The 24,992-nt window shown below is 50.2% G+C and overlaps 1 protein-coding gene and 1 pseudogene across 1 annotated transcript; both read right to left on the bottom strand.

The window, feature by feature from the left end:
• Nucleotides 1–373: 373 nt before the first annotated feature.
• On the bottom strand, nucleotides 374–24,684 carry MCM2 (minichromosome maintenance complex component 2). Its single transcript, XM_010356662.2, has 16 exons — nucleotides 24,436–24,684; nucleotides 23,336–23,565; nucleotides 18,116–18,291; nucleotides 17,744–18,004; nucleotides 16,554–16,773; nucleotides 16,074–16,281; nucleotides 14,367–14,501; nucleotides 13,851–14,042; nucleotides 7,258–7,351; nucleotides 5,657–5,907; nucleotides 5,370–5,496; nucleotides 4,699–4,811; nucleotides 3,506–3,757; nucleotides 1,911–2,093; nucleotides 1,559–1,714; nucleotides 374–1,136 (listed from the first exon to the last, which is right to left on the bottom strand). The coding sequence occupies exons 1-16, from the start codon at nucleotides 24,439–24,441 to the stop codon at nucleotides 1,026–1,028; spliced, it is 2,715 nt and encodes a 904-aa protein (XP_010354964.1). The 5' UTR covers nucleotides 24,442–24,684; the 3' UTR covers nucleotides 374–1,025.
• Nucleotides 6,025–6,392, bottom strand: LOC115900780 (annotated as a pseudogene).
• Nucleotides 24,685–24,992: the final 308 nt, after the last annotated feature.

Raw genomic sequence — 24,992 nt, 5'->3', positions numbered from 1 at the left:
AAACTTGGACAAGACAGATGTCAGAACCCCATCTGGGAACCGCAATCCCTCCGGCAGCCCATCAGCATCTCTGGGTGAGGTGGTGGATGGTACTGCCCCATTGAGAGGTGGGCTACACCACCTCTAGTCCTTCTATACATATGTCTAACTAAGATTTCCATGAATTCCACTTAGATATCACAGAGGCAGTAACAGCAAACCAAGTTCCATGGGGACATCCGTATCATTTTTGCTTTCTCTACATCCACAAACAAAACAGCTTTTTAAACCCAACCTATCTCCTATAGAACTCTAAAGGGAGAAGGTGGAAAGGGCCTTCAGAGGAAGTCCACGTTACTTATTAAAGCAGAATGGAAGCCAACAGATACCAGCGTTTATATTTTATTCAACTTTATTAAAAATTAAAACTACAGAAACCAAACTGAATGCACGAGTAAGAGAGTGGGGAAACAGGCAGCAATGGCAGCTGGTAATGAGTGGATAATCCATATGACTCACATCCCATCCCTGCGACTGAGGAGCCCAGGCTGCTGCGCTGGCACTGTTGTGCCCTCTTCCACCACAGGGACACAGAAACCTGCAGGATTAAACATCTTCAACCAGCTCTCTGGCCAAAGGTTGCAGCAGCAGCCTGAATACGAAACTCACACCAAGAGGGCAGCAGCTCTCCTGACATCCACATAAGGAGGCTAACACCTAAACCACGCGCAGGCATCCTGAACTCACAGCTCTGATCCAAGGTACTGAGTGGAGACAAAGCACTCGGAGGTGGCAAGATGTTCAGCAACCAAGTAAGACACACTGGCAAGGAATCCCACCCAGAAGGTGAGAAGCACAAAGCAGGCTTGGAGAAACAAACAGTCATGCCAGGTGCAGCCAGACATCCTGCTACAAGCCCTGACCCTAGCACCCCAAGTTCATCGAGTGCTCTGGTTTTGTGCCCATAAAGCACAGAGGGCACTGATCACTCAGTCTGACTGCCTCAAACCAGAATCCCAGTGAATCTTTGTGGATGGCGCAGGACCTCAGAACTGCTGCAGGATCATTTTCCTTTTCAGGTCATGGCTGAACTTGTTCATCCTGAAGAGCTCACTGTCATAAAATGCAGAGAGGTTGTGGATGTTGATCTGACGAGCCTGCAAGGAGGAAGTGTCCAGTGAGCCATCAGTGGTGTGAGAACAGGCTGTTTCCAGAGCACCCGAGTTACAATGCACTTTCAGACACCATCACCTCCATTTATGGGAGGAAAATATCCAGGAGTGGAGAGGTCGATTAAGGGGCTTCAAATCTCTGCTGTGCAAGCTGCGCGTGTAAACTGAGACAAGTTACTTGGCTGCCCTGTATCTATCTCCACCTCTGTACAACAGGAAGGCAGTAACAAGACTCACCTCATTCCCCTGCTGTCAGACTACAGGCACAGAACTGGACTCAACAGACTGTAAGCATTCAATAAATGGCTCACCCACTTCATTGACCCAGTAAGACGGAGCCCCCGTCAGGGGACTGGCAGCTCCCAAGGCAGCAAACCCCAACCCTCACCTCCTTTCTGGGCCCATACCTTATCCACCAAGTCCTTCTCAGGAACCTCAATAGTGTCCTGCTGGGCCCCAAAGCGGTTGCGCTGATACGTCACCTGCTCTGCCACTAACTGCTTCAGTATGAAGAGCAACAGCTCATTGTTGTCACGCCGGAATGAAAGGTAGCGGGCAAAAGTCTGCAGGAAAAAAGCCTCAGTCAAACACCCACTCCCACTATGCCTGCCACACTCCCTTTCTTTACCCGATGTGCTAGCACCCAGGTCAGACAGGCTGCCACTGCTGGGTGCACGTCCAGGCCAGAGCCTTGGATACCCACGTGTGGCCTCCTTCTCTGAGCTTGCCCGTCAGGCCTCTACCTCGGAACACACCTACCTTACGCATACTGCGCATGACACTGAACTTCTGCGTGTCTATGAAGCTCTCCAGCATCACGCGGATGGCCATGTTGACATCGTCTTCGATCACATAGTCCCGGAGATGGATGCGTGCGTGGGCCTCCGCCATGCGGATCATGGACTCGATGTGCCGCACCGTAATGGGGATGCTGCCTGTTGCCTGGAGAGAAGCACGTCAGGTCTTTTACGGGCAGGAAAGAGAGGCAAGGAAAATAAAGCATCGGCGCTCTTAGCACCCAGAGCCAAGAAGACCCATCTGACAGCGCCACAGCAGAAATGCAGAATGCTTGACTGCGCTGCCCAGTGAATGGACACTTCCTATCCCTCCTTGAAACTGGAGGATGCCAGTGGATGCTGCATGCTTACGGCCTGTCACCATCACACCTGCACAGTTCTGCTCCCACCAGCTGACTTCTATACATCTCAGAGGCTGTTATATTTGTGGCCAGCTGTATTGGTTATTGTCACACACTAAATATCGAATAATCCTGTGCAATGTAAGTGCAAAAAAAAGTAGTTGTTTGCAGGAAAACTAAATTGAATGATCTGAAAAAACTTGGTAAAGTTAATGATCCGAAATTTAAAAAGCCGCTGTGTTGATTGGGTGTGGCTGAGGCAGCAATCTACAAGAACTCGGCATTCCCATGGCTTGCAAGCTGCCTTTAAGTTTCCGATCCACTATGAATGAGCCAAAGAACTTTTGTTCGTTTGCGTGAAACTTACACAAAGTCAATATGGAACTTAATAAGCACGTCAACAATTAAGGCCCCGGCCCTATACCGAGACAAATGAATGCACATTTAAATTTCATCTAAAACAAAATGGTTAAGGTATATATTAATACCTATTACTTTTTGTTTTTATTTTTATTTGAAACAGGGTCTCACTCTGTCACCAAGGCTAGAGTGCAGTGGTGCCATCATAGCCCACTGTAGCTTGAACTCCTGGGCTCAAGTAGATCCTTCTTCCTTAGCCTCCTGAGTAGCTGGGACTATAGGCACAAACCACCAGGCCCAGCTAAGTTTTAAAACATTTTTTGTAGAGAAAGGGCCTCACTATGTTGCCAAGCCTGGTCTTGAACTCACCTCAAGCAATCTTCCTGCCTTGGCCTCCCAAAGTGCTGGGATTAGAGGCATGAATCACTGTACCCAACCTTCGTTTTTTTGTTTTTGAGATAGGGTCTCACTCTGTCACCCAGGCTGGAGTGCAGAGGTGCGATCTCAGCTCACTGCCACCTCTGCCTCCCAGGTTCAAGTGATTCTCCTGCCTCAGCCTCCTGAGTAGCTGGGATTACAGGCGTGTGCCACCACGCCCGGCTAAGTTTTGGGTTTCACCATGTTGGTCAGGCTGGTCTCGAACTCCTGACATCATGATCCTCACTCCTCAGCCTCCCAAAATGCTGGGATTTACAGGCATGAACCACCATGCCTGGCACCTTCATTTTTTTTTTAATGCCTCCCTGCTCTGGCACCTTTTGGCCTGACTGGCCGCCACCCCTGCTGCATCAGTCAGAAGGCTCACACTGCACTTCCTTCTCTGCACTGCACCTCCTGGCTCTGCCTGGGCTCTCACCATAGATTCTTTCCTCAGGTCACTGTACATCTTGGCCACCTTGTCCTGGTCCATCTGGTTGAGCTTTGGGTGGACCCTCTCCTTGGCATAGATGATGTACTTCTTCAGGACCTCCTGGGGCAAGGGCTCCACACCATATGTATTGGGCATGGCGGGCTCGGTGGCGCTGCCGTTGGCCAGCCCCTCGTCCTCCTTGTTGCTGGGGTGGTGTCTGACGTGGCTGCCCACCACGAAGCGGGCCAGCATCTCATCCTAAGACAAGCCATGAGAGGGTAGGTCTGACTGTGGGTAGGCGCGACCTTGGGGAGGTCAGTGGCTGGAGAAGAGCTGCGTGTATGCCCTACAAGGGTGACGCTCTTTCAACAAGACTGACTACACTGACCATGTGTGGGGCAGTTCTGGGTGTGGGGGGCAAACCAGACAATGGGACAGAGTCCCCACAGGGCCCACCTCCACAAGGAGACAGGAAACAAATAGTCTTAAAAATTGATTATGGAAAGTATGCTCAGAAGAAAAATAGAGTGATGGGATCAAGGGACCAAGGAGATGCCTCTAGCTAAGGGTGCCCGGCAAAGCTCATCCCTGAAGGACAGGGAACTGAGATGACAATGAGATGCAAGTCACGTGACAGTGTGGGAGCGCATGTGCCAGGAGCAAGGAGCATAAGAGAGCCCCAAGGCTCGGCCCTTTTGACAGACAGAAGGGCAGGTGCAGGTGAGAGAAGGGAGCGAGGAGGAGGTAGCTGCAGAGATGGTGGGTGCAGGCCGGAGGGGAGAACCATGGATTCTATTCTGGTGACAGCAGAAAGCCTCAAGCAGTTGTTAAGGATGGGGCTGATCTGATTTATGTCTTCAACTGGAAGACAGTCTACGTGGGTGCCAGGAGGCCAATTCAGATGATGGTAGTGCCTCAGGTCAGAGGCAGAAGCGAGGGAGGTGGGCAGGTTCAGGAGTTGGGACAATAGGATTTGGTGGATATTGTGGGTTATTCCGGGTGGGGGTTGGGGGTGCTGTGAAGGAAAGAGAAATCAGGGTGACTTCTGGACATGAGAAGAGACTGAGGGAACAGGCCTGGAAAATAGGTTACGGCCCCTGCAGCGCCCATCCCCTGTGCTGGGCACACTGTATGACACCAAGCCTCACCTGAGGTCCCCAAACCACAGTGCAAGGAAACTGGGCACATGTGAGCTGTACCTGGACTGGGTCCACAGTGTCCCTCACCACACACAGGATGTCGAAGCGTGAGATGATGGGCTCTGTGAGGTCCACGTTCTCAGAGAAGGTCAGCGAGGGGTCGTAGCGCCCTCCTAAAACACAGGGGAGCATCTCTATCAGGGTGGATTCCCCTATCCTCCCGTCTCAGCGACCCCAGGCCACTTTGATGGCAGAAGGGGATAAGGGCAGTGGAAGAGGAAGACATGGGTGGGTACTTAGCACCTGCTGTCTGAGACAGCAAAGAGCTTACCCCAAGCAATGCCCAAAATAGCCTAGTTTAGACAGCATAACTGCTTCCCCGGAAGGAAAAGCCAAGAACACAGTGGGTGACAGAGCCTGGGTTCTTCAAGCATTCGCTGCTGAGACCAACAGCCAACTCCATCCCGGCTAGTGGGGCGCTGGGCTCTCCTCCCATGCCTTCTGAGAACATCCAAGGTGGATCCAGGAACACGATTCGACAGGAAACCCAGGTGTCCCAGGTCCCACTTTCACTGTTCCCCACTCTGGCAGGATATGCAGAAGAGGGGAACCCTCTGCTGCCCAATGACTTCCTCAGATCAGCTCCTAGGGACCCAGTGGGCTCCCGATTCAAGCAGGCGGGACCTTCCTGTGTCCCACCCCAGCCCCAGCAGTCAGGGTGCCTGCTGCACCTATGGGGTTGGCGGCAGCAATGACGGTACAGCGAGCCTGCAGGGAGGTGACGATGCCAGCCTTCGAGATGGAGATGCTCTGTTGCTCCATGGCCTCATGGATGCTGGTTCTGTCCTGGTCGTTCATCTGCAAGATTAAAATGGCCGGCCCTTAGCATGGTTCATGCTCCTACCACTAAGTCTCCAACGAGGTCCCAAAGCATCCCATTAACACCATTCCCCTCGCTAAGGCCCAAGCCCACATACACACCCCGAGTCCCATCAGCCTCCATGACCCAGGGACCCACCTTGTCAAATTCATCAATGAGACACACTCCTCGGTCAGCCAGAACCAGGGCCCCAGCCTCCAAGGTCCACTCCCTGCTGACAGGGTGCCGCTGGACATACGCTGTGAGGCCCACAGCCGACGCCCCCTGGCCGGTGGTAAAGATGGCTCGGCTGGACACTTTCTCAATATACTTGAGAAACTGCGACTTTGCTGTGCCAGGGTCTCCACACAAGAGCACGTTGATATCGCCACGTACCTTGTGTTTGCCACCTGGAGGGAATGAGTGGAAGCGGGGGAGGGGGAGAGTGGGAAGTGAGAGGAGAAGGGCACAGTTGCATCCTCTACCAATTCCTCAGCCTACTTGTTTTTTTTTTTTTTTTTTTGAACTGAACATAAACTCAAGATTTTATTGTCTTCATAATAAAAGATGACACTTAGAACTGGATCACTTGGCACTTTCTCTTCTTATCTCCTCCCAGTTCAAAATGCTTGCATCTTTTAATAGCCAGCATTCTCTTAGATCTGCAGTTGGGCTCAACGCACTCAAGCCTTAGCACAATCTTCTTTGTAGTTTTAGCCTTTTTCCGGAAAATCGGCTTAGTTTGCCCACCATAGCCACTCTGCTTCCTGTCATAGCGCCGCTTTCACTGGGCATACAGAGAATCCTTGCCCTTCTTGTACTGTGTCACTTTGCGGGGTTGGTGTTTGCCACACTTTTTACAGAAAGTCCAGCGGGTTTTAGGGACGTTAACCATGCTTGCAAGAGCGGTATTGGCACGGGAAGAAAAAGCAGCCTACTTGTTATGAATGGTAAGGCACAGTCTCTCTCGAAAGGGATACAATCCCTATGCCATGCAGTCCTACTCTGGGCACTCCCAGGAACACACACATGGGTGCAGAGGAGGGATGCATGAGATGTCCTTGGCGAATGTGAAATACCAGAAACAATCTAGGTGTTCTCCAAAGGGAGAGCTAAATAAACTGCATTATCTGGTGACACGATACAGTCATTTAAAAGAATGCACTTGCTCTGTATGCACTAACAAGAAAAGATGCCGCAGTGTGGCATTGAGCGGGAGAGCTTGGCGGGGTGCGCTTCGCACAGGCACAGCACTGGGCACACACGGGGATGCTGCGGTTGTACACATAAATGCGTGTAGTCATGAAACCCTGTGTTTGCTGTGTAATTGTAAATGGCTACAAAGGGAGAGGCTAGGATGAGAAGGGGAGGTCAATGGGGAGATCAGCCTCACCTGTGACTTTTAGTGTTCTATAAAAGTGTAATATAAATACATACCCATGTGTCAACAGTATTTTTGTACTTAAAACAGCTTTTTAAAAGACAAAGTATTTTTTAAATAGAAGAGAAGCAAAGACTCATTTGCTTAAATCACAAAAGCAGGCAGACACCGGCTCCCTGACCAACAGCCCAACACCCAGAATGCCCAACTCAGGGCCACCCTCTCCCTTGAAGAACAAGTCACACCCAGCCAGACCATTTTTTAATGCATTCTTTTCCCCAGCACCCAGGCTTTAAAAACACTGTCATTCATTCTTTGAATGCTGGCACCTCAAAGAGAAAGCTGCTAACACCTCTGCAGAGGAAAGGTGGGTGCTCACCTGGGTTTTTGGGCTCCCCTCCAAACAGGGCCAGAGCCAGGCCTCTCTTGATGTCTTCATGACCATAGATGGAAGGAGCAATGCTGGCAAAGATCTGAGAAAGGGAGGGAGAACGACAGGAATGGGAACAGATACTCACAGAGTAGGTCACCCACATGCTCTGGCATCAGGGAACCAGGACATCCCCAGCTCAAAGATACCCACTTCCACAACTGCTGCAACTGCATCAGGCCCTGGTATCAAGCCGTGCCTGACTCTAAAGCTTTTCATTAGTTTGCTCTTCCCAAGAATCACAGAACTTTGGAGATTAGAAAAACCTTAATCTGAACCCCTAATCTTGACATATTTCAGAAAGGCCTTTCCCAAGATCACAGACCAAGAGCAGAAATGAGACGAGAACCAGGTCTGTCATGGCACTGGCCTACCCCAAGCCTCAGTTTCCTCACATTGGAAAGAGAGATGGCAACACCCAACTCACAGAAGGGTGGGTACAAATGCGACAGTTCATGCAAGTGCCTGCCTCATCAATGCATTAAATGTGGCACATCTGGGAGATGTGTAATTCTAACTGGTGAGTCACTGGAACGTTTCTCTCTATTTCAGTGTGTGTGTGAGAGAAAGAAAGAGACAGGGAGAGAGCAAAATCTTCATGAATTTTAAAGACAGAATCAGAGACATCAAAGACATTTCTTGCTTGTAGGAGACTGCTTCCAACTCTACCTGCAGCACAGCCGTGTTTTGATGACTTTCATCCTTCATACCCCCCTGCACTGGCCACACCCACATCCTTCCCTCTTTACAGGACAAAGGAGCTCAGAAAGCACTGGCCCTCCCCTGGGGAGAGGGCACCAAGGCAGGAAAACCAGCCCTGAAGGTGGAGGGGAGACACCCCCATCCTGTGTCCTGCCTGCACAACCAAATTCATGCAGCTTTAGAGGTAACTCTAACTACTATCTCCCTCTGAAAGAAAGTAACACTTCCCACAGGGCTTCTTGGAGAAATGTCCGATACCAGGTCTGGGGCAGGAAATGTACAAAAGAAGCCTGCATTATCTTCTACCAGAAAGCAAAAAAGCACTCAAAGACAACCAAGGTCATGTCAACAGAACTCAGGAGCCAACATGAATAGGTTCACGCTGGCAAAAAAGGGACACTTGAGCATCGTAGGGATGACACCTGCAGCGTGGAAACCTCAACACCCGGTGGGCCTATTCGTCTGTTATGATACCCAGGTCACCTGGGAACCAATTCATTATTTTTAAAACTAGTAAGTCAAAGAAAATAAGCAGCCATTTATCTGACTAGGCTTCAGTGCCTGACTGCCAAATTACAGAAAACACAGGTGCCAGAGGCATGTGTCTAACGGGGACATAATTAGTAACATCTCCACTGCAAGGCTCAACAGGACAAATGACCCAGTTTCTTTCACAAAAAATTACAAGGAAAAAAAGAGATGGAGAAAAGATCTAACGATTCTGAGACTTAAGAGACATCAACCAATCACAATTTATAGACCTTATTTGGATAATGACTCCAAGAAGCTGCAAAAAACAGGGGGAAGGGGTAAGATAATCAGGAAAATGTGAACACCAACAGAATACTGGATATTAAGGAATTGTTAATTATCTCTTAAAGTGAGATAATGGTAGTGTGGTTAGCTTTATTCAAAAAGAGCTTTTTCTTTTTCATATACATACTGATGTAGTTACAGAAAAAAACAGCATGCCTGAAATTTGCCTTGAAATATACTAAGGGTGAATGGGTGGTGCATTAAGAAAACACGATTGGCTGTGACTGTGACAGCTGTGGAAGCTGGGTAGAGTGCTACGGTTTGAATGTACCCCCCAGAAAGCATGTGTTGGCATCTTAATCCCCCATTTACCAGTATTAAAAGGTGGGACCTTTAAGGGGTGAACAGGCCATGAAGGATCTGTTCTTATGAATGGAAAATAAAAGCACTGCTATCCAGGGAGTAGGTCCTTAAGGATGAGTCTGGCCCCCTCCAGGCTCTCACTCTGTCTCTTTAACTCTCACCTTTTTGCCATGGGATGACACGGCAAGAAGGCCCTTGCCAGATGCCAGCCCTCAATTTTGGACTTCCCAGCCTCTAGAACCATAAGCCAATAAATTTCTGTTCATTATAAATTACCCAGTCTATGGTATTCTGTTGTAGCAGCAGAAAATGGACTAAGACAAATAGTCAAAGTTCATTACACCATTCCACATACCTGTTTGAAATTTTCTGTACAGTGTTTTAAAATGTGGGCCAGGCCTTATGCCACAGAGTGCCCATGGAACTCACAATAACCAAATAAACTCACCAACTGTTGGCACAATACAGTCACTGGGAGCATGGACTCAAGCCAGGCTGCTGACTCTGCCACTTGCTATGTGACTGTGGCCAACTTATCTAACCTCTCGTGCCTCAGTTTATTCATCAGTAAAACGGGCACAGATGAAACCTATCTCATAGGACCACTGCTATCTAGAAATTACCTAGACAATGCCAAGCAGATACTAAGTCTTCAGTAAGTATAATGACTCCCTTATGAAACCCTTACTTTGTGCTGCAGATGCTGGGCAAACCTCCACGGATCTCTCACGCCCCAAAACACCTCGTGTTGGATGTGCCAAGACTGCCAGTCCTTGACTCCTCTTAACCCAGCTCATTTCCCTGTGTAGTTTTTGTAGCGAGCAACCTTGCAGGATGAGGTAATGTCTCTCTCCAGGGCCAAGACCTTTCCTGCTTGCTATGCAGGGCAGATTGCCCAACTCAATCCCCCTCCTGTAAAGCAACCACTACATCCAGGGGGACTTCCCCATGGGACTGGAGGGCAAGGAGCGCAAATGTGCGAATGCCTACACTGCCTGCTGTGCCTTCCACTGCTGACCCAGTTACTCCAGGAGAGAGTAACAGGCTAATTTAATGGCTGGAAAGTGGGGCAGAATCAAATCCCAGACCTGCCAGGGAATAACAGTGCTTCCCATGAATTACCTCATGTAATTCTCATAATAACCTTGTTTCTCTCCATTCTACAGAGGAAACCAAGGCTCAGGTCAAAACATTTTCTCCTAGAGGAGAGGCAAGACTCGACCCCAGATGCATCTGAATCCAAAGCTCATGCTCCTCATGGCTCTAGCTGTGCTGCTTCTTAGCATTCCTCAGTCTCCACACCCAGCAAACAGGGATAGAGTGCCCAACTGAGTGGGTACTGTGAGTGCCACCCAGCAAATGGAGAGAAAGCACCCACCTGCATGGGTACCATGAGCCTGAGATAACGTTATGTAAAATACCTAAAGCACCAGACTCCAAGCTATTTTTTTCCTACTTACTGGCTGCTTATGCTTTCTGCACGCCTGTCACAGGCTCTTCCATCCAGTTTTTGTACAAATAGTTTAACTCTTGTAGCCATGTGCAATAACAGCCAGATACTGAGCACTCGCCAACAGCCAAGTACTTTATATGCACTAATTTATTCAATCTTTATAACATCTCTATGAGTGTTTACTCTCATCCTCTCATTTCTATAGATAAGGGTGACTCATCTGACCATCCTAAGGATTAGGCCAAAATTCAAACCTAAAAAATCTGGCTTCAGACTGCATGCTGCTTCTGTTAGTTCTTTAAAATCTAAGTGTTAGGCATGACCCTGATCTCTTTAATACTTCACTCGATCAGTGTCCAGGGCCCACGGAAGGCAGGCAGGGCTGTGAAACTGACAGAGTAGGAGACAAAGTAAACCTGGGGACACAGGTCCCACCTGCAAGGGCAGCTATGCCTCGGCTCCGTCAGCACTACCAGAGAGGAACACAGAGCCAGCACCCACAGATCTTGGATTTTCAAAAAGCACCCGGATTTCTATGTGAAGTCTCCTGATCCCTCAAGGATAACTAACTCAAAATAAAAACAAATACGAAAAGTCAGTTGCAGAAGTCTGCAAGGCTTCCTGCTAGAGGTGGAATCTGCAGAAGACAGAAGTCAGCTGGGGACAAATAAGGGAGGAAGGTGCTCAATGTAGACACAAATAGCAGGCATCAAGACACGGGAGTGGGGCAGGGCTGCCTCCATTTGGGGAACAAGTCGTTCTGGAACCTGGGGCTCCACAGGCACATGGGGATGGCCCGGGCAGATGCCATATTAGTGCCCAGGCATGCCATGCCCACCACACGCTCACCTATGGGTCTCTCACCTCTTCAATCAACAGAGTGGGAGATTAGTGGTTGAAGATCACGGCAAAGAGAAGGTGCCAGAAGGGTGTTCCTGAAGCATGCAGCTCCTTTGGCGTGGTAGGCACAGACACAGATAAGCATGTGGGACACAGGTGGCCCAGCTGCTTAGGGACTGCAAGACCCCAGCAGGGCCAAGTCCACCCAAGCCTGAAGAAATTGGCTTCTTCTTCAAGCCTGAAGAAATTGGCTCAAATATCTGGATGAAATTCTGCAAAGGTGTCCACCGTGGTAGCACTCATGAGCCTCTGCAGGGTAGAAGGCTAGGAGGTCCTGGCTTTCTTTGCCTGTGTGACTGTCTTGCTCGCATGTAAAACTACGTGAAAAGATCTTGTCTATTTCCTATTATTGGGAACCCTAGTAAAATATGAGCTCTGAGACAAACGTCATATCTGACTTACTCACCATTGTATCCCCAGAACTTGGCCCTAGCAGGTCTTCCAGGAATGAATGTGTGTTGGCTGAACTGAAGCTCCTGTCCTCCTGAGGCTGAGAAACACCCACCTCTCCTATGGGAACCCAATTTTCACAGACTAGGTTAGATGGCCAAGAGCTGGGAAGGAATGGCATCAATACCAACCCATGCCAGGGATGCATTTCTGGAGCTTTCCTGAACAATGACAGTAATGTATAAGCCCACACATGCTGGATGCTTTGCCCCTACTGGGTTTGCATCTAGCCTGCAGCAGCTTCTCACAGTAGATGCAAAGACACACAATACACTTGAGAAAAGGAACCGAGACACAAAACTACCCTGCCCACTTGCAGAACACGCCTCAAGGAGTAAAGAAAGGAACAGAACAAACCATGCATGTGTAGGAATATTAAGTGGCAGGCAGACATGGGTAAATGTGATGAGTGAGGAGGAAAAGGAAGGGGCAACCATAGCCATGCCACAAAGGAACCAAGAAAGGGGGCTCCACAGGCTTCAGGGAAAGGTGGATGGAGAGAGAAAACCAAAACAACCTATCAGCTGGCCTGCAGCCTGGACGCAGCTCTCCTTACCCCACCATCCATTCCTTCAGAGTTACTCAGGGCCTCCTGCAGCCAGGCTCTGGGGACAGAGATGATTAAGCCAGCGATGGCTCCTGTCCCTGGGGGGTTTAACATACGTCAGAAGGAAATCATCCAGTTCGCTGAAGAAGCCAAATGGGATCTGAATTTTATGTTGCCAGAGGGCAGCAGAAGAGTGGAGGCTAAAGGGCAAACTAAACTGCTCTGCATTAAAAACTGAACTTCAAGTTGACTTGAAGGCCGGGCATGGTGGCTCGTGCCTGTAATTCCAGAACTTTGGGAGGCTGAGGCAAGTGGGTCACCTGAGGTCAGGAGTTCGAGACCAGCCTGGCCAACATGATGATGTCTCTACTAAAAATACAAAAATTACTCAGGTGCGGTGATGCGTGCCTGTAATCTCAGCTACTCGGGAGGCTGAGGCACGAGAATCACTTGAACCCAGGAGTGCAGTGAGCTAAGATTGCGCCACTGCACTCCAGCCTGGGTGACAGAGAGACTCCATCTCAAAAACAAAAAAGGAAGCTGACTGAGAAAGTGAGGAAGGAAGCAAGAGAAAGGGGAGAGCAGTGAGCTTGAGAACACGCAGTGCTCTGGGGGCAGGATGGAGGTACTGTGGGAGAAACAGCAAAGGACTTTTATCAACAAAAATTTGACGTTCTGTTTAAGTAATCCATATTTCTGCAACATAAATCCCCATCTCCTCATCCTTCAGTAAGAATGTCTACATTAAAAACCAACTGCCCAACCGCCTGGGCACAAGGGCTCACACCTGTAAGCCCAGCACTTTGGGAGGCCAAGGTGGGAGGATTTTGAGCCAGGAGTGTGAGACAAGCCAGGAGTTTGAAACCAGCCTGGGCAACATAGTGAGACCCCCATCTCTATTTAAAAACAAAACAAAACAAAACACCACCACCATTCTGTGTTGTTTTTCTGAAAAAATTCCCATTGGCCACAGCTGGATCCCTAGGAATCCCTCATGACACAAATTATCCTATTGCCCTGCCTCTGTTCCAATTTCAAACCACAGCTCGAAATGATCTGCTGAAGGAAGAGCTCTTCTCGTCGCAACCCTATCCTCAGCAGGGGACTCCTCCCCACCACAGAGGCTCAGAGAGGTCATCCAAGTTATCCCACTACCTCGCTGGCCCATGGTGGAGCCAGAACCAGGTTCACGCATTCCCAATGCGAGTTCACCTCTTCCCCTGGAGCACGGGGCCTCCCTTCCAGACAAGCTTAACTGAGCTCCAGGAGAATAAGGCAAGGTTTGAGCAGTGAGCCCTAGATCCCTGCCACACCCCCAGCAAACCTCCATGTCCTCTCACAGCATCCTAGCAGCCCCTGCCTTCCACCTGCCTTCTCCCCGATCTGCTGATCCTTGGAGAGGCTAGTGATCATCTTCACGTCTTCATCGGTCAGTTCCCCTACAGCGACCTTGTTGTCCTTCTTGGCCACGTGGTTGGCCAGGATGACAGTGGCAAAGACGGGGAAGCCATTGGCAGTGTTGAGGGAGCCATCATAGTTGTTGTGATAGATGCCAGTCAGTTCCTGGGGAAAGGGAGGGGCCAAGAAGTCAGAGCCTAACCGAGGGGCCACAGGCAGAGTGGGGGCCCACCTCCGTGCTGCCTTCCTCCAATTTCTCCTATTTGCAAGTGCTCCACACTACAGACATCAAGATGAGTAACTCAGTAAAAGCCCTCCTAAACCCACCATTCCAACAACCCATCCACCAGAGGAGATAAAGTTCTTTGCCTCAGCCATGCAAAAACAGATCCTAGCCTGAGTGCCCCTGCAACCATAGACACCTCCACCAGCCCAGTGCCAATTCCCTCTGCAACTTGGCTCCCTCCCAGCCTGCCCCTGGCCACTTACTATCTCGTCTCCTGGCTTGCAGCTGTCTACCAGATCCGCAAGGAGAATGGCGTCCTTGGAGCGGGGCAGCCGGCCAGCCGCCACTTTGCCTGGACTCTCCTGGATTCGGATACGCTGGTAGTTCTGATAGATGGTCTGTGAGGGACACAGAGAAGGCCTCAAAGCACTGACTTACTATGTCACCCAACCTTGACCCCCCACCAGGTGGGACAACAGGCAGGATTCTGACTCCTGAGTGGCAAATGGAGAGCCAAAGACAGCAAGGAATGAGTTCATGGCTACTTAGCACATCAGTGGACAGTACCCACTCCTGCCACCATCCCTCTGGGATGCCTTCTGACTGCCAGACTCAGCACCTGCTCTAGGATGTACAGCTGAGCTGTCTTGAGTACCAATGCTGGAACCAGGCTCCCTTGGTTCTGTGTCTAAGCTGTGTGATCTTGGGCAAGTGACTTCCTCTCTCTGTGCCTTCTCTGCAACCTCACAATGAGAATTAAAGCAAGTCAAACATACATCAACCTAATCCAGCATCTAATAAATGTAAGTTACAGGAAGTTTTGGCTGTCACTGTCAAGTATCATAGGCTAGCACTGTGCCATGTCATTTTGTGTCCATTATCTCACAACACGCACTGCAGTTAAAAGCACATGCTCTGGATCAAGATGCCTGAGCTGTGGACCTCTGATCCACATTCTGGCTGGGTGACCTCAGCCAGTTCTCTAAACACTTGGAAAAGTGGGGCCAGTAACAGTTCCTGCCTCATGAGCTGTGAAAAAGGACCAGGTAATAAACCACCCACCACCTGGCACTGATAAGTACTCCATGAATGATAGCTGTAACTGTTAACCCTCTACCAGGTACTATCTCAAGTCCCTAGAAGCAAGGCCTGAGGGAGACAGACAGGTCATGGGAAGAGTGAGCAAAGACATGGCTCAGCAGGCATCTGGCCTGCAGCTGCCCCACCTGAGGCAGGGGTCAGCTTTTGGCTGTAGATGGCCACAGGTGGGACCTCTGAGGCATTTTCTGGCAAGGCGGCTCCAGCTGGGACAGTTCTCAGAACTGCAGAGCAGTGAGAAGAGGACAGCCAACAGCCACAGCAGCAAGGCAGTCAGGGGGCCTGGGCACCACCACAGGGACTGCAACAAGCCCATTTACAGACAGGGAAGCTCAAGTACAAAGGTACATGTAATGTGTCTAAGACTTTAAGGCCAGAGGCTTTGGCAGCATCTCCTGAATATGGTGCAGGAGGTTGGTATGGTCCAGGGGCCCCACATGAGCCAGGCAGGTCCCCGAAACAAGCCGAGGGGAAGTCCCGATGGGACTGCAGCCGCCCCACGCAAATGATGGCCCCCTGGAGACTGGTAAGCACACATTCTGAAGGACCAACTTGGCAAGAAGCAGGACCTGTTTGCTTCTTCCCATGTTTGCCAGATCTTCCCATGTTTCAAGAGGAGCCATAAACTTGTATGGTTTAAACAAAATCGCCCCACTTAAATACTGACTTGAATTCCTAAAAACACCGTGTGGGCCAAACTAAGCTCACTGGCCAGAGAGATTGGGTCCACCCCAGGGTGTGGCCAACAAACAATTCTATCTTGCTTCTTGAGGCTGCCCACACTGGTCTTCCACAGCCTGAGAGGCCAGTAAGGTCCTGCATACTGGGCACCCCTAAGGAGAGCTAGCAGCAGGCCCTGTGGCCTCTCTCACCTCTTCCATGTTGACTTCAAAGGGGCCGGCCGACTGGCACTCGGGACAGGAGCCTGGTTTCACCTCCTGGTTCTGGGACTGGCAGAAAGGCCCCAGGACGAAATTGCACTTGTTGCAGTTGTACTTGACCATGCTTAGCTGGGGCAGGACGCCAGTGCAGCTGGTCACCACCCCACTGGTGCGGATCAGCTGGTTCAGATGCAGTTGCCTGCAGAGGCAGAGGGAGCATCAGAAGCCGTGAGCTAGGGTGAGGCCAGACTGCAGATGAGGGTGTCCCAACACACTGTCCTGGAAACTGGGCTCAGCCCCCAGCCTGGGAAGATCCCTCCCATCACACTGCTGTGCAACCACAACTCACCTTCGATGAGGTTGCTGCTGGCTGCACCCTGCCCCGCCCACACCACAAGCGCTCTCTGGAATCACGGCCGAGTTACCCAGCACTGAGCTCAGACCTGCCATCCTCACCTGCCCTCAGCTCACCTCAGCGAGCGCAGCTCCTCCACCAGAGGCAGGTGGGAGATGCGGACATGGATGTGGTTGGTGATACGGTCGTACTTGGGGTACATGGCTAGTACCACCTCCAGGGCAGCCTCATCAAAGATCTGCAGCAGCTCCGCCGGCGCCTCGGGCAGGAAGTAGGCCAGCACGTGCTCCCTTGCTGCGAGGTCCTCATAGTTCACCACCAGGCTCTCACGATTCTCTAGTGGGGGGCATGGTGGGAAGAGAGTTAACGAAGCATGAGAACCGGGCTGGAGGGCAACAATGTCTGTGTGAGAAGTGAGGCCTACCCACCCTGACCACTGACTTTGACCTAGAAAGTCCAGCTTTCACTTCTAGGTCTACCACACTTCAGCTGTGACATAGTCCGAGCTTCAACCCCCCACTCCGTAAAATGGGCCTGTCACATAGTGTACAAAGTTGCTGGGGGGTTAAATTAAACACGAGCAGAGTGCCTACAGAGCTATAAACACAAAATGCCTTACAAGAGCCTAGAAGAAAACCTATGAATAAACTGTCAAACACAGGACAAAAAGCAGGGGAAAGAATTGCAGGAATCAAGATCTACACGTCCCTTTTAAAAGTCAATTCCTGGCCAGGGACGGTGGCTCACACCTGTAATCCCAGCACTCTGGGAGGCCAAGGTGGGCAAATCATCTGAGATCGGGAGTTCGAAACCAGTCTGACCAAAATGGAGAAACCCCGTCTCTACTAAATACAAAATTAGCCAGGTGTGGTGGTGCATGCCTGTAATACCAGCTACTTTGGAGGCTGAGGCATGAGAACCACTTGAACCCTGGAGGTGGAGGTTGCGGTGAGCCTGAGACTGCGCCATTGCACTCTAGCTTGGGAAACAAAAACAAGAACGAAACTCCGTCTCAAAAAAGAAAAAAAGACAATTCCTATTACAAATATCAAAGTAGTAATCCAGATTTTTATATAAAATTTGTCCATTTACAAGCTTGTCAAAAAAATGCTTTGGTGGCCCAGATGTGGTCACTGCATAGCCAGCAGGAGAGCCCTGGTGCAAAACTCGATACTTTTGGTTTCTCTGACAGACCTCTCAGTCGCATGCCCTGTGCTTCACATGTTCACTGGGTTGTGACAACTTTCTGTGGGAGGTTTTATGGAGGCGCTACAGGGGCTGAGGCGGGAGCGGAGGAAAGCCACACCTTTGCACATGTCGCTGATGCGCTCCTTGAAGACATTGTGGCCATGGCTGTCCACGTGGGTGCGCAGGAAGTTCTTGAAGCGGTGGTGGATCTCCAGCCGGGGGCCCGCCATGCTTACCCACTCGCGCACAGAGTGGCCCTTGAGGTCCTCCAGGTTCTCGATGCTCTCGATCATCTCCTCATCCTCCTCGCCGTCCTCTGTGGCCCGCTCCACCTGGCGGCGCTTGCGGGCAGGGCGCTCCTCCTCCTCCTCATCGCTGTCTGGGGAGGCAAGAGACACCTGCTACTGCAGTCATCTCCAGCACCTCTGCTCCCCTCCCGGACTCCTTCCCAGCTTCCCAGCCCCTCGGGCAGGCAGACACCTGGACCTACCGTACAGGAGCCCACGGCGCATGCGGCCCAGGCCCCGGCCAGCCTCCCGGTCACGCTGCCGCATGGCCCGCTCTGCTGCCTCCCTCTGACTGGCCGTCAGCTCCTCTACGTCCTCATCATCCAGAGCCAGTCCCTCTGCCTCATAGGCGTCCAGCTCTGGGATGGCACGGTAGTCCCTGAGGGAGCCCCAAAACAGATGTGGTTACTGCCGAAAAGAAAAACCCGAAGCACCAAACCCCATCCAGGAACTAGGCCTGTTCAGTAAGGTTCAGGAGCCCCAATGTGGGTAGGTTCAGCACCTCCAGGTCAGAAACACAGAAGGCTCAGAAAAGATCTCCAATGAATGAACAAAACACAATCTGTCCATATGATGGACGATGCAGCCTTAAAATAGAAGGAAACTCTGCCATGTGCTGGCACATGGATGAACCTTGAGGACATGATTCTGAAAGAAGCCAGGCACAAAAGGACAAATCCTGTATGGTTCCACTCATTGAGCAGTCAAATTCATAGAAACAGAAAGTAAAATGATGGTTGCTAGGGACTGGGAAGAATGGGGAGTTAGTGTTTAACTGAGACCGAGTTTCAGTTTTCAAACTGCAAAGAGTTTTGTGGATGGATGGCGGTGTGGCTGCACAACAATATGAATGTACCTGATGCCACTGAATCATACACATAAAAATGGTTAAGATGGCTGGGCGCCGTGGCTCATGCCTATAATCCCAGCACTTTGGGAGGCCAAGGCAGGAGGATCACTTGAGCCCAGGAGTTCAAGAACAGCCTTAACATAGTGAGACCCCGGCCAGGCGTGGTTGCTCACAACTGTAATCCCAGCACTTTGGGAAATCGAGGCGGGTGGATCATGAGGTCAGGAGATCGAGATCATCTGGCAAACACGGCGAAACCCCATCTCTACTAAAAATACAAAAATTAGCTGGGTGTAGTGGCACGCGCCTATAGTCCCAGCTACTCGAGAGGTTGAGGCAGGAGAATCACTTGAACCCGGGAGACAGAGGTTGCAGTGAGCTGAGATTGTACCACTGCACTCCAGCCTGGTGGCGACACAGCGAGACTCCATTTCAAAAAAAAAAGAAAAGAAAAAAGAAAATAACCCAGGCCTGGTGGCACATGCCTATAGTCCTAGCTACTCAGGAAGCTGAGGTGGGAGGATTGCTTGAGCGCAGGAGTTTGAGGCTGCAGTGAGCCATGTTCGTGCCACTGCATTCCAGCCTGGGTGACAGAGGAAGACCCTGTTTCAGAAAACAAACAAACAAACAAACAAAATGGCCGGGCGCAGTGGCTCATGCCTGTAATCCTAGCACTCTGAACCCGGGAGGCAGAGGTTGCAGTGAGCCGAGATAGCATCACTGCACTCCAGCCTGGGCAACAAGAGTGAAACTCTATCTCAAAAAACAAAAAAAAAAAAACAAAAATGGTTAAGATGGTAAATTTCGGGCCAGGCGCAGTGGCTCATGCCTATAACTTTGGGAGGCCGAGGTGGGTGGCTCACAAGATCAGAAGATCGAGACCATCCTGGTCAACATGGTGAAACCCCGTCTCTACTAAAAATACAAAAATTAGCCAGGCGCAGTGGTGGGCGCCTGTAGTCCCAGCTACTTGGGAGGCTGAGGCAGGAGAATCACTTGAACCAGGGAGTCGGAGGCTTGCAGTGAGCCGAGATCGCGCCACTGCACTCCAGCCTGGCAACAAGAGTGAGACTCTGTCTCAATAAAAAAAAAAAAAAAAAGGTACATTTTGTTATGTGTATTTTACCACAATTACAAAAGGGGAGGTAGATCTCCAGAGAGCTTCTATGCACCAAGATAAAAGAATTCAAGGAACCACAAAACATTAGACCAAAAAGCTTCAGAGAGCTAATCCAACTCCCTGTGAGGGCTGGAATTCTCCCTGTACTTTCCCCATCTCTGACTATGCTGCCTTCAACAACCTGATGTCCTGGCTTCTACGCAGTCAGCCAAACCAGCCCTCTGAAATGGCCACCCACTGTCTCAACCCTTTGAGTTACTCCAAGATCATCAGACACACATTTTCCACATTATCTTCCTTCAGATACTGAAGAGAAATAATGCCTTAATAAGGCACCCAATGAGTGCAAAGCACTTCCTTGCAGTGCTCTCTTTCCTGAGAGGGAGATACTGTCATTCCATCTGAAAGATGAGGAAATGGGTAGTTGAGGAGAAGATGTGATTTTTGCCTACGGTCACTCTGCAGACCTGGGTGTCAAAATACAGTCCAAGCCCAGAGCTCCTTCTCCCATGCCATACCAACGTCCCAAGACAATCCCCTTGAATTCTCCTTTTTTCAAGTTAAATGGTGATAAGAGAAACTGCTACTATTTTTCTGCAATAAATGTTGTCAAACTACTGTCAGAACACATCTTTTTATGCTGTTAATGCCCCAAGCAGAACCCAGACAGGCAGATATCAGAGTTGACCGGGTCTGATTTCTTCCGTGTACTCAGGGAAAAGGTATCGGTCCAATTCTCCTTGGATCTCAAGTCACACAAAATGCCCTCAGCAAACTTCTAATTGGTTCATACAAAGAAAAAAAAAAAAAAGGTAAACTGGACATCCAATTTCAAAACTTTTGCACCTCAAAAGAAAACATTAAAAACATGAAAAAGACAAGCCAGAATGAGGAGAAAATAACTGCAAATTATATGTCTGATAGAGAACTTATATTCAGAATAAGTAAAAAACCTCTTACAACTCAAAAAGCCAAGCAACCCAATTAAAAAGTGGGTCCAGGATTTCTCTGAAGAAGATACACATATAGCAATCAAACGTACGAAGAGATGTTCAACATCATTAGCCATCAGGGATGAGATGCCACTTCACACGTGCAGGGATGGCCAGAATTAAAAAGACCAGTGTTGGCAAGAACATGGAAGAGTGGAACCCTTGTGTGTTGCTGGTGGGAACGCAAAATGGTGCAGCTGCTTTTGAAAACAATCCGGCAGTTCCTCAAAAGATTCAACACAAGACCAACAATCTCACTCCTACATAGCCAACAGAATTAAAGACCCGTTCACATAAAAACCTGTAATGGGCCGGGTGCGGTGGCTCACACCTGTAATCCAAGCACTTTGGGAGGCTGAAGCAGGTGGATCACCTGAGGTCAGGAGTTCAAGACCAGCCTGGCCAACATGGCAAAACCAAAACCACGTCTCTATTAAAAATACAAAAATTAGCCGGGTGTGGTGGCAAATGCCTGTGATCCCAGCTACTCGGGAGGCTGAGGCAGGAGAATTGCTTGAACCTGCAAGGCGGAGGTTGCAGTGAGCTGAGATTGTGGCAGTACACTCCATCCTAGGCGACAGAGCAAAACTCAAAAAAAAAAAAACAAAAAAAAAAAACCACACACACGAAACAAAAAAAACACCTGTAATGAATGTTCATAGCAACATTATTCATAATTGCCAAAAGGCTTCAGGAACCCAACGTCCATCAACTGATGAATGGATGTGTTATCTCCATACAAAGAAATATGATTCAGCCACAAAAAGGAATGGAGTGCTGCACATGCAACAACACAGAAAGACCTTAAAACCACACTAAGTGAAAAAAGCCCATCACAAAAGGGCATATATAATATGACTCAATTTATATGAAATGACCAGATTGGAAAATCTAGAGACAGTAAGTGGATTCTCAGTTGCCCGTGGGTTGGGTAAGAATTGAGAATGAACTATAAGCAGGCAGGAGGGACATCAATGGGACAATGGCTCTGTTCTTACACTGGATTGTGGTGAAGGCTGCATAATTCAGAAAATTTACACTGAATTTGCATTGAATTGTATTTTTGCAAGGGGTAAACTCTAAAAAACTACAGCCCAATAAAAAATTTTTTGAAAAACCACAAAAACAAATGTAATTGGGCTCAGCTATCCCTCAGATACCTCTACCCAGAAGCCCCCTGCCAAGGGCCTCTCACTCTCTGAAGGAAAAGAGAAGCAAAGAGAAAGGGTCAAGACAGGGAGAGGACACAGCAGAGGAGGGGCATCCGGCCTGAACAACTCCACCAGGCAGAATGGGGAAGCCGTCCAGGCCCCATGCCCTGACCCCAAGTCCAGGGCGGATTTATCCAAAGACTCCTCATTCCTTCTACAGTCTACAGCATGTGCAGTCTCATCGTTGGGGGTGGTACTGGTAACAGCAAAGATCCATCCAGTCTGGAGTGCCCTTGAAAGCCCCTCAGCTGTCTGACATCCCAGGGATGGCAGGACGCCCTGCACAGTACTCTCACACACGCTAAGGCTGGAAAGGCACAAAAGGAGCATCTCCACGAGGCTCCTGGGCATTCACACAACTCCGCTACTGACGTATCTACCAGATCCCAGCTGGAAACGCAGAGTAAGGCAGGAGTAGAAATCTAGCCTTGCTCATGCGCAGAGCTTACTCCACTCTCCTAGCATTGTCTTGATAGCCTATTTATTTATTTATTTATTTACTTATTTATTTTTGAGACTGAGTTTCACTCTTGTCGCCCAAGCTAGAGTGCAGTGGTGTGATTTTGGCTCACTGCAACCTACGCCTCCTGGGTTCAAGCGAGTCTCCTGCCTCAGCCTCCTGAATAGCTGGGACTACAGGCATGCACCACCATGCCTGGCTAATTTTTTGTATTTTTAGTAGAGATGGGGGTTTCACCATGTTGACCAGGCTGGTTTCAAACTCCTGACCTCAGGTGATCCGCTGACCTTGGCCTCCCAAAGTGCTCGGATTACAGATGTGAGCCACCATGCCCGGCCAACACATGTTTACTAATAAACAAGACCATTCCTAACAAAGGGCATGGTGCACATTACGAGTGCGGATTGACTCTAAAACTTTATTTATCTGATCCCTCCTCCCCCATGCACCTTTCCTTTGAAAAGTTACCAAGAAACACTGGACTTCCTGCTTCCTGTCTTTTTGAGTTGCAGTCCTCCAGATTAGAGACCTCTGCATCACCTGGGGTGCTTATGGAGTTGGGCTTATCCAGACCTTAGAGTCTAGTCTTTCCAAGTTACATACAGTAAGTTAAAGAAACCTATGTCATGGCTCTGTAAACCTGTCTCCCCAGAACCCTGGATCAACCTGTGCTCAAAGGCAAGAATGCCATCAGATTCATCTGCTCCCAGCTCCCAAAGCCAGGCCACCAGACACACAATGGGCTCTCTGCAAAAGTGTCTGCTGAGTCCAGGGCCTTGAATGAAATTACCTTTCCATGCCATCTCCAATGAGCTCCTCTCCATCCTCTTCTTCCTCCAGGGGCCCCTCTGTGCCTAGGAGCCCCTCAGACTCATCCTCAAAGGGTGGAAGGTCACGGCCAGGGCTGGAGGTCAGGGCATCAGTACGCCGGGAGCTTCGGCCAGGGCTGGAGGTGATAGGATCATTGCCTCGCCGACGCTGGGCCGGGCTGGATGCCATGGTGAAGGACTCCGATGATTCCTGCAAGAGAAGGTGCCGCTGTCAGAAACCTAGGAAGCTGGTGACGCATGATACAGCTTCCTTTTTACCATCAGGGTTCTTCCCTCCTCTCTCTCCACCTGTGACTCTTGTCCTCCAACACACCAATCCCCTTCCAGCCTCCAGATCTTTGCCCTTGCTGTTCTCTCAGCTGGAATGCTCTCTGCTGGGCAATCCGAGCCAGTGGCTTCCAAACAAATAGGAGCCAGCTCAAATAGCGGGTCACCCACATCACCGTGCTTTCTCCATGAAAAACCACTGAGGTTATGTCATTTCCCTATTTACCTGTTTATTGTCTACTATCTCCCCCTTAAGCATTAGAGCTATTTCAGCACACACAGTGTGCAAGGTATTGTGATAGAGATGGCATAGAAGAGCCACCAAAACAAGAGGTCTGGAACTCAGATGTGGAACAGACACTGCACAAGACAAAGGGACAAGAAGGTAATACGAAAGTCAGTGTAGCGTTCAGAACAAGGATCACTGGGAAGTTGAAAAAGAAAAGTTTTAAGAAGTGCAGTGAGATGGGGGCCTGTCTGTTGTACGCTCAGCGCCAGACATACAGATGGCGCCCAATAAGCACGAGTGCGGTGAATAAAGGACAGGGGTTGAGCGGGTTGGGCGCGGCTTAGGGAGCTCAGGGCCCCAGGTCAGTGGTGGGCAGACGAGTCGCCAGGTGGCCTAGCGTCACGCGGGGTGCAAGCGAGAAAGCAGCTGCGCCCCAGAGCTTGGTTCCCCACCTCACCCAGAGCGCCGACCCGGGCCGGGGCTAGAGTACGGGAAGCGCGCAGCCTCCGCACCCATGTCCCCGGCGCCCGCACCATCCCGCCTGCCCCGCGCCAGCGCGCTCACCGCCATCGCAGTACCACGATCCTCTCAGCCACTCCAGCAACAACCAGGTTTCGCGCGAAAAGTAGCTCACGTGACCCACCAAAGCCGGGTAAGAGCCCTACGGAACGCGACGTCACGACGTCGGCGTTCACTGGAGAGCAGCGGGGACACGGAGGGGTGGGCCAGAGAGTCCGGTCCCGCCCACGCCGCCCGGAGGTCCCGCCCAGAGCCTGAAGGTGGGCGGCCGGGCGCTGTGCGCGTGCGCTCTCCTGAGCTGGAGTGGGAGCCGGAGTGGAGGTAGGAGCTGTGGTTCCAGGTCCCCCCGGCGACACTTGCTGGCTACGTGACCTCGGTCACACCAGGGCCATTTTACTGACAAGTCAACAGAAGTCCAGAGCCTGGTTTTCTGACGCCTTCTTACTGTCTTATGAGCAGAATGTTTTAACTTCTCCCAAAGCTCAAAGGCTCAATGCTTCAAACAGCTGGACAACTCTGGGATTTTGTAGGAGGTCACGTCTGAGGCTTTAGTAGGAGTTATCCTTGCCCAGGGGAGCGAAGACGCAGGGAGGATGTTACAG

The sequence above is a fragment of the Rhinopithecus roxellana genome, chromosome 1, assembly GCF_007565055.1.
Source record: "Rhinopithecus roxellana isolate Shanxi Qingling chromosome 1, ASM756505v1, whole genome shotgun sequence".
In the NCBI taxonomy this organism is placed as follows: Eukaryota; Metazoa; Chordata; class Mammalia; order Primates; family Cercopithecidae; genus Rhinopithecus; species Rhinopithecus roxellana.
Note: the sequence above shows the minus strand (reverse complement) of the source record. Positions and strands in the feature narration are given on the sequence as shown.

Excerpts from the sequence above, each read along its gene's own strand:
- MCM2 (XM_010356662.2), bottom strand. Across the intron at positions 2,094-3,505 it reads ACCTGAGGAAAGAATCTATG|GCAACAGGCAGCATCCCCAT; the intron begins GTGAGAGCCCAG and ends GCTTCTCTCCAG. Across the intron at positions 1,137-1,558 it reads AGAAGGACTTGGTGGATAAG|GCTCGTCAGATCAACATCCA; the intron begins GTATGGGCCCAG and ends TCCTCCTTGCAG.